Here is a 14,287-nt window from a genome sequence, read left to right as displayed (position 1 = left end):
AATGTTTTTGCCCCATATTTGTCATAAGCTTTTTATGAATCTTTAAAAGCAGGAAAATCAAAGAGCTGACTTACAATTAACTTGGACAAACACCACGGCCTCATCATGTCCGGCAACATTCTCGGCCTTAACTGAGACACGATAAATCCCTGGGTTYTCGTAACGGTGACGAATCGGTTCTCCAGTCATTGTAAGGTTCACATATATTGCCTTAAAGCCATCTCCAAGATCTACCTGGTATTTGGTATTCAATGTATCACCCTAAAAAGAGAATATATTAACAATGTTTTAAATGACCAGAACTTCAATAGACAGGATGCATTATCATCACCATTTCTTGAATAACTTCAGCATTTCCAGCACCAGCTAGATCTTTTAACTCATTTGCAATAGTTGCAGTAAAACTATGAAACTCATTACAAAGATTTTAGAGCAACAGATGTTGTGTGTGTTAATAAGGATAATATTAATCATCCTCAATAAGGCATTGTCCTAAATAAAATACTCCAGGCTACTATCAAGGCTGTAAACATTCCACAACACAGAAAGCGCCTTTGCCTCATATGTCTGGACATTAACCAGCGCAATGATGTAAAAAGCAACCCCAAGTTCTAGGGTTATGCTTATATGACTGCAAATAACTGAGTATTGTTGTTTAGCAAATTACCACTCATCCAGTGGCCTGTGTTAACTGACCAGCTGCGAACTTGAACCTACGCAAATATAAAGTAGAATTAATTGCTTTCGATCATCTTCACAGCACCTTGTAATTACAGCCTCTGAGTGTCAACTACATGGCCTTTAAGACTTAACCTAGTATGCCTGCACAGAGATGTACTACATTATACAGAACTACTAGCACATTTAGAACTAATATGTTCTATTGCAAAATTAGATACATGCTTAATGAAGCAGAGAACTGAGCTGAGTTTGGAAAAGAGTTTAAAAATCCAATCAAGTATTTCTGTTACTTTAAGCAACTCATGTGCTTTAGAATTCATTGTACCCTTAAATGTTCTTATAAATGACACCGTCTTCCAAAAGCCGAGCCTAAAATACTGCAATGACTGGTATGTTGTCAGAGGCACTATCACCCATGTTGTTACAGTGTGGCTGCTGTGGAGCAAAGCCAGGCCTGTGCTGTGTGGATTGACCATGTGGATGGAGCCAAAGGAATATTAATTTCAGCTGTCAAAAGCAATGCTTTTTTAATACCATGGCTSCAGTGGCATTACTGGCTTAACATGTTTCCCTTCTTCCTCTGCTGTCTGTGTATGTTCCTACTCTTTATGCAACAGTAAATTGCCAGCACAGTTCTGCAACTAAAACTGGTTGTGGGGCCAGATTTGGCAGAAAATCTTCTGTATCGTGAAAACACAGTGTTGGTTTAACAATCTTCATTGCCTTCAGGAAAAGAACTTAAACATTCACACACTTGTCAGGTGACCTGAATGGCAATCAGACTAGAGAAGGATTGCAACCCACCAAAGTATTCAAAAACCACTTCATTCCACATGAGCTGCTATCTGAAACAGGTCTACATCAGAACTTCATCCCCAAAGGCAGCACTAATGTAAAATCACAGTAGGCAATAAAGCCTAGAATTTTCAAATTTTTGTATCATACAAGGAAAGAATACCTGTTTGGAGTTTTTTTTCTCCTTTTATTGTTTTGCAGTTTCATTGATTTTCTTCCATACAAAAAAGCAATACTTGTAATTTAAGGGAATACTCATAATAAGGAACCTGTACAGTTATCAAATATCTAAACCCTATATTTCAAGTATAGAAAAGACCTTGAAAGTGCTTTCACTGTGAGTATCTTTTTTCCAAAAATCATCTTTCTTTTGACAACAGATGGGTAGAATTTAGCAGATGARACAATATATTATTAGTTTAAAGCACAACAGATGTCTTCTCGCCAGCAATGTGCCAGTAAGTGCAATCTCTTTAGATGACATTAGTTTGCAGATAGGTCTTGCCTCCTGTTTCCTATGCCGGCAAGTGTACATTCATATTTTCTCCRGGTGAGAGAGGAACAATACACAGTGTTGAGAGCCAGCAGATGCAAGTTTCTCTTTATGTTTTATTCTAATTCCTTTCCTAATGTAAAGACGAGAGTGCAGTGTTCAAAACATGAAGCCCCCTTSTGTTTCCCTGGCCTAGGAAGAAAGATAATAATGAACAGATAAAAGAGTCACATAGGAAAAATTCTAACTAATTCTAACAGGAATTGAGACTTCCCTCCAGTTTCACTGAAAATAGTTATTTTCAAGGCATTTGTTATGCATACATCCAGACATTATAACATGGAAGAAATAATTTTATTCTTACTATTTCTGAAGTCACTTTCACAAAGAAGAGCTCAAAAAGAAGTGACATCTGCTTTCTTTACTTGCCAATGCCTGGCATTCCTGCACTTAGTAACAAGCATTCATATAAACTAGTAATTTAATACTGTTCTTCAGATAGAGACAGTACCACGTTTTGGTTTATCTTTGTGGACTTGCTTCTTAAACTCACTAATTGTTATGAATTCTCATGAGACTGCTATATATATATTAAATCTTAAACCATGCTCAGGACATTTGAGTATAAATACTGATTCTTAGCTGTAGGGGGCAGCAAACTGTTACATTTCTTGTAAATCTCCATCCAGTTCTATGTACTGAGTAAAGATATTACCAGAAAAGCAAGCATGGGATTCCCTTTTAGACTCCTGACTTCTGAATAGTTATAAATTTTTACATATTGCCTCAGAGATTCACGAAAGCTTCAGAATCTATACAGTAGGAAAAAATGCCCAACTGCTGATCAAAATCGTTAGATTCCAATCAAATGTTCTACTATTACAGCAAACAAATTTCAAAACAAATAACTTGTCATGCAACTGAYGGTGCACTGCAAGTATTTAGATCCAGAACCTGCTATGTGTTATGCTGTACTGTGTTCTGCACATAGCCCTATTTTATTGATTCTATTACAGAAATAATTGCCAAGTCCCTGACTTATATCACACAGGCTTGCCAAAATGTGTGAATTTACTTCAAGTTCTTGCACATMGGTGGTGTCAGCCACTGTACAATACTTCTATTGCCTGAGCACAACAGTTAGAATTTAGTATCTAAAAATCAAGCATTAAGGGATCTACCCAGGGCAAGCAATACACCTGAAAGCTACATAYTGCCTTTGGTCAGGGCCTTGGGGCATTGTCTCTTTTAATAAACAGAAAAAAAATATGTATTTGGCTATATAACTAATACATAATATATGTTCTTATGCTGTGCTATTTGCTGATTTCTGTTAAGCTGTGCCTAATTCCCCTTTGAAAGGTAGATTTTAGAAAGCACTTAAACCACAATCTGACGTTCATTTCTATATTGTTCTGATACAAGTAAAATTTTCACTCCAAAGARACTTTGAATGCGGATTTTCCAAGAAGCTAATGCCTTTAGGGAACAATGACTGGACATGCAGCAAAGGAGACAAATCCTATCCTGTGGACAGAACTCCACAGATTGCTGAGTTCACTGGATTATCAGGACAGAGCAGAAGTTTAAATACTTAGAGACTCATTCATCCTTCTCTCAAGCATTAATCAATCTCATGCAGCAGCAAAGCAGATAGGAGAGAAATTGGAATCTGCAGTGAACCCTTAAACACAGTGAAGAAACTTTCATAAAGTGTTCATTACTACCTGCTCTTGTCTGACAACGAAGGTGATGTCTTCCCCAGGCTTAACAGCCAGGCTTTCTCCTTTGATGCTGATCTGAAGTCCCTTGGGAGCAATCAATGGACACATATGCGGCGCTAAGTTCTGCTGCAGGTCTATACCACCTTCACACACATTAGAAACAACTTTCCTGTACCTGCAAAAACAGTAAGCAGCAAGCACAGTGAATTGGAGATGAGCAGACGAATGCTTCAAGAGGCACTGAGTGCTGGTGTGACAGTTGCTAATGAATAATACTTGGGTTCAGCAACAGATAAGATTGCGGACGATTGAAAACACCTCATAATGCAAAAATGTTGATGMTGAAGTCAAATCTGTTGAAGGAAGCAGATGTGGAGCATGATGAGGATTTTGCTGCCATGCTTTGGAAGGGTCTGTCCTTTCAAATTTAGAAACACGTCTGATCGGTCCACCAGGAACTCRCTATTCCACCATCTTCTCTGCCATACTCTTTCTTATCTTTCAACACTTTTCAATGCTCCAGAGGTCTTAGCTCCTGGATTTTGCTACCCCTATTTATTAGCAGACTTAGGTCTGCTATTCTATTCTACTGGTGCATTACATACAGTACACATCGTTGGCTCAAATTCCAAAGATTAGGAGAAATTAGACCAAGCAACTTCTGCATTTCCCTAAAACTAATTACTTATCTGCTGCTCTCAAATCTATGCATTTATTAAAACATTTAAAGCATTTATTTTACACAACTGTCTAAAAGAGCAAAAAGTCTAGCATTTTTCAAGAGCTAATAAAGAATTATTTACAGATCACTTTCACTCAGGTATGTTATTTCTAAGCAYCCTTTTAAAATCTGAGTCAGATCTTATTCTGGATTCAAACTTTGTATATCACAGCTGTCAGCCACAACCCAAAAGGCATCATTTTCCTTTGTAAGCCAAATATACACAGAGTCCGTGGTTCTATTGCCAGATTTGACATTTCATCATTTGGTTCTCATCTCCAGAACTGACAGAGATGAAGTTATGATAAGCCAGAATAGATGCCAGCTGCAAGTTATTCTCAGTACTGACGTCAGACTACACTGTAGTCTATATTCARTGTGCTATTGTTCATGGTTCTCCAAAATTTTCCTTTGATTCAGATTGTCCAATATGGTTAGGAAAAGAATCTGTTCTTTATAGAACTCTTTATTCCTGTGGAAGTGAGAGACAGTGGGATGTTCTTTGAGATGTTACTTATTCCTTACTGTAATTCATTGGATTCATATTGGAAATTRGTCTAAACCAAAATAAAAGGATTTAAATGGACATTACTGTCAGAAAACTACTAGGAACAAGAACATCTTCCTTCTTTTCAAATGGTTAGTTTTTGAACCGCTGTGAATATGTAAAGTAACATTCCTCTCTTTCATTGTTTCTGCACATGATCTAAGTCAGACTCAGAATAGCTTACTTCATTTACCATTTTTTACCATTTGCCCTATTTAAATTTTCTAAAGATCACTTTGTGACCTTTGGTTAGAATGTTTTCCCCAACTCTGGAAATCTCTGCAAGCCAGTAGAACATAAAATCAACTTACCCAGTGCTGCTTGTATATGCCTGCCCCAGCACACAGTCTTCAGGAGGTTCTTCTGGGTTAAACCAGAAGTCAGCAAAGCATTTACTAGAGTCTGATTTCAGAGGTGCAGAACGCTCAAACCCATAATCACTGAAAAACATCAGCATTGAGTATGTTACTATCCCTGCTTTATTACTGAGCGCAATTTGGGGTGGATGAGACAACTTCCTTACGAATAAACAAGAGTTTTTGTAAAATTATCTGTTACTAGCTGAACATACAACTTGATGAAGCCAGTGATGTTCTAAGGGTAATTTCAATGGGAGTTGTGTACACCTGTGGGGAAACTGTTCATAAGTACTTTTTCAGTTCTGCAAAATTAACTCTCTTGGTAGCTTAGATTTTTAAAAGGTTTCCCTTGCCACTCAAACCAACACATTTCTTCYGTCTTTTGCTTCATTTGCAAATAAAAAGATTTTGTTTGCTCTATAAATCTAATCCAGTGGTCATTTTTCAAGCCTTAATCAATAGAGAAAAACACCAGGATTTGTTCAATCAGGTGAAAAAAAAAAMCATTTTAAAAATGGCAATGTTTTTAAGAAAAGCAAATACAAAAGCACCCTGTTATTCAAATCCATTGCATTGTTTCTTGGTTGGTTGTGCAGGAAGAGGGGCAAAAGGAGGAAAATAAAAACATCTCGAAGTAACATTTTACTGTTGATAAATCTAAAAGTCCACAGGCAGACTCACCATAAGAAGTCAGAGTTCACACATTCACAGACTTTGGATGTGAGAGCTGATGTGAAACTCCTTCCTTTAATGCACCACGATGAAATCTTCCTCTTCCGAAAGCTCCTTTGTTGACCCATGATGCAACGATCACCCTGAAYATCAAAGCACTGGATTTATTGCATGCCATAACCTACACCACACAGACATGGTCTTATGCTGTCATGAGAAAGGCTGGTTTTGTTGCCAAGAATCTGTAAAATTTTATCAAGTCTCTACTTAATCATCAATATCGAGCACTCTACAGCAAGTTGCCTGTGACAACGCTTTAAGATGATGATCAATGAATTTGGAACTTGAGATAGACTGTAGGAAAACAGACGCATCAAAAAAGAAAAAATATATATTCAAAATTCTCCCAGCAGAGTCTGCTATTCACGAGACAGTCAGACTTTCCTTTGTGACCCTTGGCATACATTCTTCTTCGACTTAAGTGAATGAAGCACGTGTAATTCAACCTTCTCCCTTTCCTCCCCTCATCATTCTGTGTAAGCTGCACTTGCCTATAGAGCTCTCATATCCACTTCTATCCACTAATGAGACATTGCAGGGCTGCAGAATATGCCCCATCTATGAAATTATTTCTCAGTGAAATATATTTCAGGGCACAAATTCAAAGATGTGCATGGAAATTCATGTGCAATTAAACCCACGTTTCACACGTGTACAATGCAGGCACAATTCTACAACAGGCTGTTTAAATACTCAATAATTGCTTCAGATGGCTGAAGTTCTATCTAAATCACCATGCATGCGGTAGCCAGTCAAGAAGAAACACCAGGCACATGGGCACAGATACAATTCAGACTGAATCTAACATTCCACTGATAACTGAGCAGCTGCAAGGACTCTATCAAAATCATTTTGGTAGTTTCTAATTTCTGAAAGACACATCAGTGGCAGTATCCCAAAATACTTTTATTGTTTAGGTTCAGATATGCATAACATTCTTGGTGAATACACAGCATTCCCAAATGGAAAGTACAAAATTAGGTATGGGAACTAGCAAATGAGAGTTGGGGAACTGGAATAATATTGAATAGCATGCAAAAAAGAAACCTGCAGAGAGAGAAAACAAATGTACTGGAAGAATTGCAAACATAATAATCACAACAATTATGAACAAATATGACATATCACACTTAATGTAAAAAACTCACACTGGGTTCTTTAAACAATGCATTGTAAAGAGACTGTAGCTGCCCAAAACTGAATTTGGCTAGAGCACCAGGATCAGCGCAGCCTTAATGTGCTATTGCAGAAATGCCCAAAACAACTGGACTCCACTACATGACTACTCCACTGGGACTCTAAATTACTTCTGGAATGGGGCTTACTTATGGCAATTTATACATGAGTACAGTATGTGGTCAGGACGTTGACAGAACACATAACTGCATGTTCAAATTGCTTCAATATCAATATATGCTTGATAATCCAGCAAGACTACCTATTTTTACAGCAAACYACCAAATACATTTCTGTCTTTCCCAGGCTACATTTCACACTAATAAGGGGAACACAAAATCTTTGCCCATTTTAAACTGTTCTGAAATCAGCAAATACCAACCTAAGGAGATGAAAGCCAGGGAGGTGGCATGTCAGTTCTATTAGAAAGCATGTTCACAGCACACAGTTCTACATAAATCTGAAAGCCCCTGAAATGTTATGGCCTTTTAATATAAGCTTGTGAATACCTGTAGATTTGTGAGGTCCCAAGATTCATAGTCATCCTCAGTGCACTCCCTGGAGAAAGATGGCCTGAAGTCCACCTTCACCAGCTCCCAGTCAGAACGGTAACTAATATGTCCAAAGACTCTGAACAGAATATCAAAAATAAGACCTTACAAGAAAGAAATACCATAAATTGAAATTTCAATTTCCAGTTTTCTCTCCTGATTTCCTTTGGCATGATTCCTTACTAAAAAGTCCCTGGCATTTGCTGTTCTTCTCCTTCTCTTTTTATTTATTTTTTAATATAATGTGTCTATTTAGAAAATATTTGTCAGTTGTCCATGGAATTCTACAGTGAAAAGATAAAACTCATTGATTAGATATTTTTCCCCTCACCAAACTATCTAGGAATTTAATGGAAATAACCTTTTCCAATTGGTAGCCCAATACCTTTGTCTACTATCTTGTCATATGAAACATACAGAGATCTCAGATTTTGACCAGAAGTATCAAAGTCATTTCAAAGAGCAGAACCTAGGCATTCTAGACTTGATTTTGAGCGCTGTCATTCATTTCTTATGATTACAGACTAACTGCTTCAGTTTTTTGTGACTTGACTTTCACAGCCTTCAAATGGCGATATTACTAGTGATCAAACTCATAGCAGAATCATGAAATCACATTCATTTCCAAGGAATACTGTGAATCTACACATTTTTTGTGCTAGAGAACGCTGACTCTCCTCTTTTTTTCCTGTAAATTCCTTTTTGAAAAAAGAAATGAAAAACTTCCTGATTTAAAAATTAGGCTTCACTTTCACAGCAGTCAACATTTTCAAAGTCAGATTTATTTCCAAAACAAAATAAGTAAGAAAGACATCCACCAAAAAATTACAATGCATAAAGACTCTATTTGGGCAAAAGTCAAATATATTTGCGGTTTGCGTTGTGGTTTTTTCAGGCTTATACGGCTTATTTGCCAAAGAATTTAAGGGCGATTCTGAAGCCAGCAACTTATGTGCAGTTCATGCTGCACAGAATTCATATTCCAAGCATTTTCCAAACTAATTCACATTTTCTTCACTTTTGTTCAAATCCAGACACAACAGGAATAGTACAGATTTTCTAAAAGCACTCTGCTGCACACAGTCGCTTATTCACTTGTCCTGAATACCAAGTTCAAAGCAGAACTAGGGTAGATCAGAAGTGATGATATAGTGGATTCTCTGCAAAATACAGAAGCAATATTGCACTAAAACTTTTTCCCAGTAGACGGAYAAGGAACTCCAAAATCTACCACAGAGGCTGAGAACTGTAGAGACTAAAGAGGCATAGTTATTTCCCCTTTTCCTTTCTCGTGTCTCTCCTACTCAATCTTAGTAGAGAGATGTAGATACTAGCTATAGATGGCTGCCCATACTGCTCACCTTATAATGACTGAACAATTTATACTTACAGAAAACTTCATCATCGTAAGTGCACTTAATTATACAGAATGATGCATTTCTTTATATTGTATTTCTTACTCTTTTCTAAGTAAGGCTCTAAGATTAAAGGACTTGGACGACCTACCTTCTTTCTTTTTAAATCTACCCATGGTTCAGTAGTAGAAACAAAACACACAAAAACTGAAAAATGTAGTTTGGTCAACCAGCTGTATGAACACACAGGTGTGTGGYCCCATTTCTCCCAGCTGCAGGACTGTCTTGCATTGAGAACTACAGGATCAGTTCCTTTTTCTGGTTCAACTACATCCTGAGAGCTGCTGTCACCATATGCTCTTATTCACATGTAGTTACACATGCTATAAAGTGACTGCTTAGGTGGTCTCATGGTTTTTACACAATGCCTGCTTCAATATGACTTGCTTTGCTGACAGGTATGAGCATCTTTTGCATACTAAATGCCTGTTCCCCTTTTTCTTTTTTTTTTTCTCCATACAAGAATCTAAAGGAAGGCAGACTTCATCATGTGCTTAGGCAGCTAGCTACTATAGTGAAAGCTTCTTTAGAGACCACAAAACATTTCAGACTCATTGCATATCTTTTATTAACTCACACACCAACAAATATATTTAAGTGCAAGGAGCTAAGCTGTATCAAAGCCTCACACCTGACTACAGAAGATTATTTTCTACAGAACAAATGATTTTTTTTTTCCATTCATACTAGGTATCTCAGGCAGATTAGTCAGGAAGAGAGAAGGAAGGAGATGGTTTGAAGATATTAGTCCTTTGTTAGTACCAGTCATCACAGAATGCATCTTCCAGTGACATGAAAGAGTCTACATTTCCAGGCAACTCATTTTCCTTTTTAGATCAGGGATTCATCAATGCCTGCATTTATATTTTAACATTAGCACCAACTTAACAGTAGCCACAGGACTCTGGTATGGGAGCTGTGGTAAGGACAGGTAATGTGCACGAGCACATCTGGGCGAGCTTTCAGACTGTAGGACAACTCAGAGCAGAAGCCTACCATGACTAGGAGGTTGCACTGCTAATTCAGCCCTGATATAATTCACACACAATTTACATATGGAGAACTGATCCGGGCTTTGCAGTAAAGGACTTTCTGTTATACTGTGAGAGGAAGAGCCTTCTGTTTAGCTTTCATTTACAGCATTCCAAAAATATTCTATTGTAACACACCATTTACTGTAACACTAGTACAATAAGAGTAAAATTAAATTTTTAAACAAAAGCTGCATTAGGCAAATAAAAGCTAAGGAACATTTAGAGAAGTTGTGTGAGGCAGCAGAGAATCATCAAATTCTCCTGAAAGTGTAAAAAAAAACTCTGAAGTATTAATAATCATCTTTGAGACCTCGTGGAGGATTAGGGTGATTCCAGAGGACTGAGTAGGCAACRTTCTGTCTACATACAAGAAGAGAAAAAGGAGAGTCCAGGGAATTACAGAATGCACTCTGATGTCCACAAAGATACCAAATGACTAGAGTATCCACTTATAAGCACTTTGGAGATAATTAAGATGATAAAAAGCCACTATGGATTTGTACAAAGCAAATCATGTCAAACCGATGTAATTTTTTTCTTTAACAGGATAACTGGCCTAGTGGATAAAAGGAGAGTGGTAAATGAGGCATAATTTGACCTTTGTTAAACTTGTTATGCAGCTCCAGCTGATATTGTCTTAAAGATGATGGGTTCACAGTCAAAGTTTTTAATTAACAATAGTGTTGTCAAAGAATAAACATATACAATGTTTGTGAATAATGTAGAAGGAAGTAATCAGAATTCAAATTACACTGACTGATGGAAGAAACGGTGCCTTTCCCGAAGGGAAMGTTTGGGGAATTATGGTGAATTATATCAAGAACACAACGTTGCCACAAAAGAAGAAAAACTAATTCTAGGTTTTATTCAGAACTGTCACATATAAGACATGGAGGTAATTATTTTGATAAACTTGGCATTGATGGACCCTCTGAAAGAGTATGGTGTCTAATTTTGTATGTTACATACACATTTACAGACTCATTGAACATGGATTAGAGGAGGGGGGAAAATGACTCATAAACTGTTTAGAATATACAACTAGTGAATAAAAATGGAAAGAACTGGGTTTTCCTGTGGAAAAGATAAAGCAGAGAAGTAAAGTAAAATGTCTTCAATGGGTCTTGCTATAGATTGAAAGGTTGTCTTCAAAGAGACAGGAAAGGCCTGAAAGTGGAAGGACAAGAATCAGTAAGCTTAAAAGATACAGCTAGAGAATTCTGTAAYAGTAATGGAATGAGCTACTAAGGTTGTCTACTCTCCCTCAGTGGAGAGAGGAATTAGAGAAATATCTGGATTAGAGCTAGGGATTTGGCAACATTTTAAGATATCTCCAGCTGCATATCCTATAATTTTATAAAAATTACAGAAATTGCTGTAGAAAATTTTGAAAATACTAATAGAAAAATACAGAAGCTACAGGCAATAAATATGTGARTACAGTAAAGACATTGGTCTTATTCCTTCAATGGATGAACTATAAGTCTGTCCTCTGCGGACTTTCAGCAACAGAAATACCACTTCTGCCTGGCAGTTCAGCCTCTTGTAGACAAAATACTAATTTCCATTATGGCTTTACTGATTCTACATACCTATGATGATGTTTTGACAGAGCACAGGAACTATACCAGCAATCCAACCATTCTCCAAGTTAAGTAAAATTAGTGAGATTTGAAGAACAGTGCCTCACTGACACAGCCACAGACTGCATGTAATCACACAACTTTGGGATTCTTTCAACAGATTTTCAAAAGAATCAAGTACCTTATATGCATCCAGCTTAACAAATTGTTTGAAAACCTGGCCTCATGTTTATTAATGTTGCTGTTACAACAACAGTTGTAGCCTTATTGAGATCAGGAGTTTGAAGACGCATCAGAAGAGTTCAAACATATAGCCAAATATCACCAGAATTAAACTATTGTTTCAAAATAAGAAAGACATTTTCTAAAAAGGATTCAATGGATAAACCAAACATACAAACTCTAATAGGGCATTAMATGGCAGCAATCATATTCTAATTGCTAATATGCAAAATATCTATGTCTGATAAAATAATGAATGGAAAAAATGGAATGGTGTAGCAAGTGTAATTGATGATTTTAAGATATATATCAAGATGATGGCAATTCATTAGCTAGTACAATATTCTTCTTAATTATAGGTCATTAGAAAGCCATCAAATCAATACTACTTTAACTATGAAAGACAATGCTAAATAGTTTTTGAAAGGAATTCCAATTATTTTGGAAATTTATTTACTTTTATTTGCAAGAATTTGGGATCCATAATTTTAACTTCACTTCATTTATGAACACAACATTTTTAATTTGATTRCATCATTTAAAAGGTAAGACACTTTAATGCAGTTTTTAAAGCCAATTCATTTGAACTATTTGCTGGAAGAATTCTGGCTATTTCTGTCCCTGATAAGGTTCATAATCAGTGCACGAATTTTAACAGAAATTATGTGCAATGGTAATCTTTTACAGGAAATTCATGTTTCTATTCAATAGTAGCTCTTAGTTCACATAAACAGTAAAAACTGTGTCACTTGCTGTCAGTGTCACTTGCAAACCACCTGACTGAAGCTATGATGGTGATGATGCTGGAGTCTCCCAAAAACTTATCAGGTAAAGATTCAGTTTCCATGGCTTCATTCATAAGAAGTTAGCTGATTTTTACAATACACTGCCACTCTCAGATATCACAGGCATAGCTTTTTATATTCACTGCAGTTACCTTCCTCATAAGTACTTTTCTGTTATGTTTTTTCAGGACTTTTTTCATGAACTTTCACAGCATCAAAACAAGTCTGTGCCAGAGCAGACATATTTTAGCTATAGTATCCCATATCAAGGATCTAACGCCATATAAATTAAGATGTTTCTTGAGCAACTTTTTGTAATATTGGTTTCACTGTTTTAGCTCCAAGCTGTTAGCCATATTTTATCACTCTGACAGCAGAAAATAGCTTTGAGCAGCCTGATGTCCAACATACCCACCAGCTACTCAGAGCACCACAGTTGACCCCTGAGACTGTTTTACTTTACTGGTGAATAGCTGAGAACATTCAAAGATCTCAAAGTTGAGGAAGTGGTCCTGTTATACTGCACCACGTAGATCATGAAAACAGCATATGTGGAATTTATTCAGATGTTTAACGTGGCAACTTAAATTGCCACTAACCTTTGTATTAAAGGGTAGTGATGACAACAGTGTGATGTATAGCTATTTTTGTTTGAAATCTGATGATGACTTTTTCATTCTAGCCAAGCTGCATTAATCTCTCAAGTGCTGCATTGGTGTTTGCTCTCCTCTCTATGACTTCTCATCAACCAAGATGTTCTGAAACAGGATGCTGCCTGCCAAGGTAGCAGATTTTGTTTGCACAGTCCAGAACCACACTGTTGACATGCTCTCCTAGCTTAATGTGCCACGTGGAGCTTGAACAGGACTTCTCTTGCTTTGGGGGATTCCTCAAGTATATACCAAACTRTTGACAGAATAAAATCTTAAGATTCAAATTAGGGTCAATTCAACGCCCACATCACTTATATCTGGTGTCATCACAATAGTTCTAATCTTGTGTAACAGGTTTAATCAACTTTTCTAGGAAGCACCTAAGCAAAGATGTCCAAACATGAACAAAAAGACATGTACCTAACACCCTCTCTGGATCTAAACCTCAAAATAGTTAGTTAACCATTTAAACAACTGCTAGTTAACCATTTAAACAACCCTGTCTATCTTCTGAAAAGTCTTCATCTAAATGGAAGCAGTCACAGAGACACTGAAAAGTGATATTTGGTTTTGTTCCCGAATATAAGGCTTCTTTTTATGTAATAAATCATATTTCCAAGGGATCACAAATGTAAGTGAATTTAGCATACTGTGATGCTGCATTTCTATCTTTACTACAAATGATGACAATATAACCAAAAAAGCAAATAAATGTGACAATCTTTCTTCGTTGYTCCTTGTTCTAATTGTATTATTATCATGCCTTAAAACACATAGTAAGATGTATGCCCTCTCCATGCTATGRTCTGTAAAGAA

At 36.7% G+C, this 14,287-nt stretch overlaps 1 protein-coding gene across 4 annotated transcripts in view; it reads right to left on the bottom strand.

The window, feature by feature from the left end:
* SORCS2 (sortilin related VPS10 domain containing receptor 2) overlaps window positions 1-14,287 on the bottom strand; it is a 360,885-nt gene that overhangs the window by 25,812 nt on the left and 320,786 nt on the right. For all 4 annotated transcript variants that reach the window (XM_085309605.1, XM_085309606.1, XM_085309607.1 and 1 more), the window contains exons 14-18: window positions 7,738-7,858; window positions 6,002-6,135; window positions 5,273-5,401; window positions 3,697-3,868; window positions 75-261 (exon numbers count right to left, since the gene is read on the bottom strand). In XM_085309605.1, coding sequence (XP_085165731.1) covers window positions 75-261; window positions 3,697-3,868; window positions 5,273-5,401; window positions 6,002-6,135; window positions 7,738-7,858 — 743 coding nt within the window. The remainder of the gene's footprint in view (window positions 1-74; window positions 262-3,696; window positions 3,869-5,272; window positions 5,402-6,001; window positions 6,136-7,737; window positions 7,859-14,287) is intronic.

Source organism: Rhea americana, unplaced genomic scaffold, assembly GCF_003343005.1.
Source record: "Rhea americana isolate MKP2758 unplaced genomic scaffold, rheAme1 scaffold_30, whole genome shotgun sequence".
Classification (NCBI taxonomy): Eukaryota; Metazoa; Chordata; class Aves; order Rheiformes; family Rheidae; genus Rhea; species Rhea americana.
Note: the sequence above shows the minus strand (reverse complement) of the source record. Positions and strands in the feature narration are given on the sequence as shown.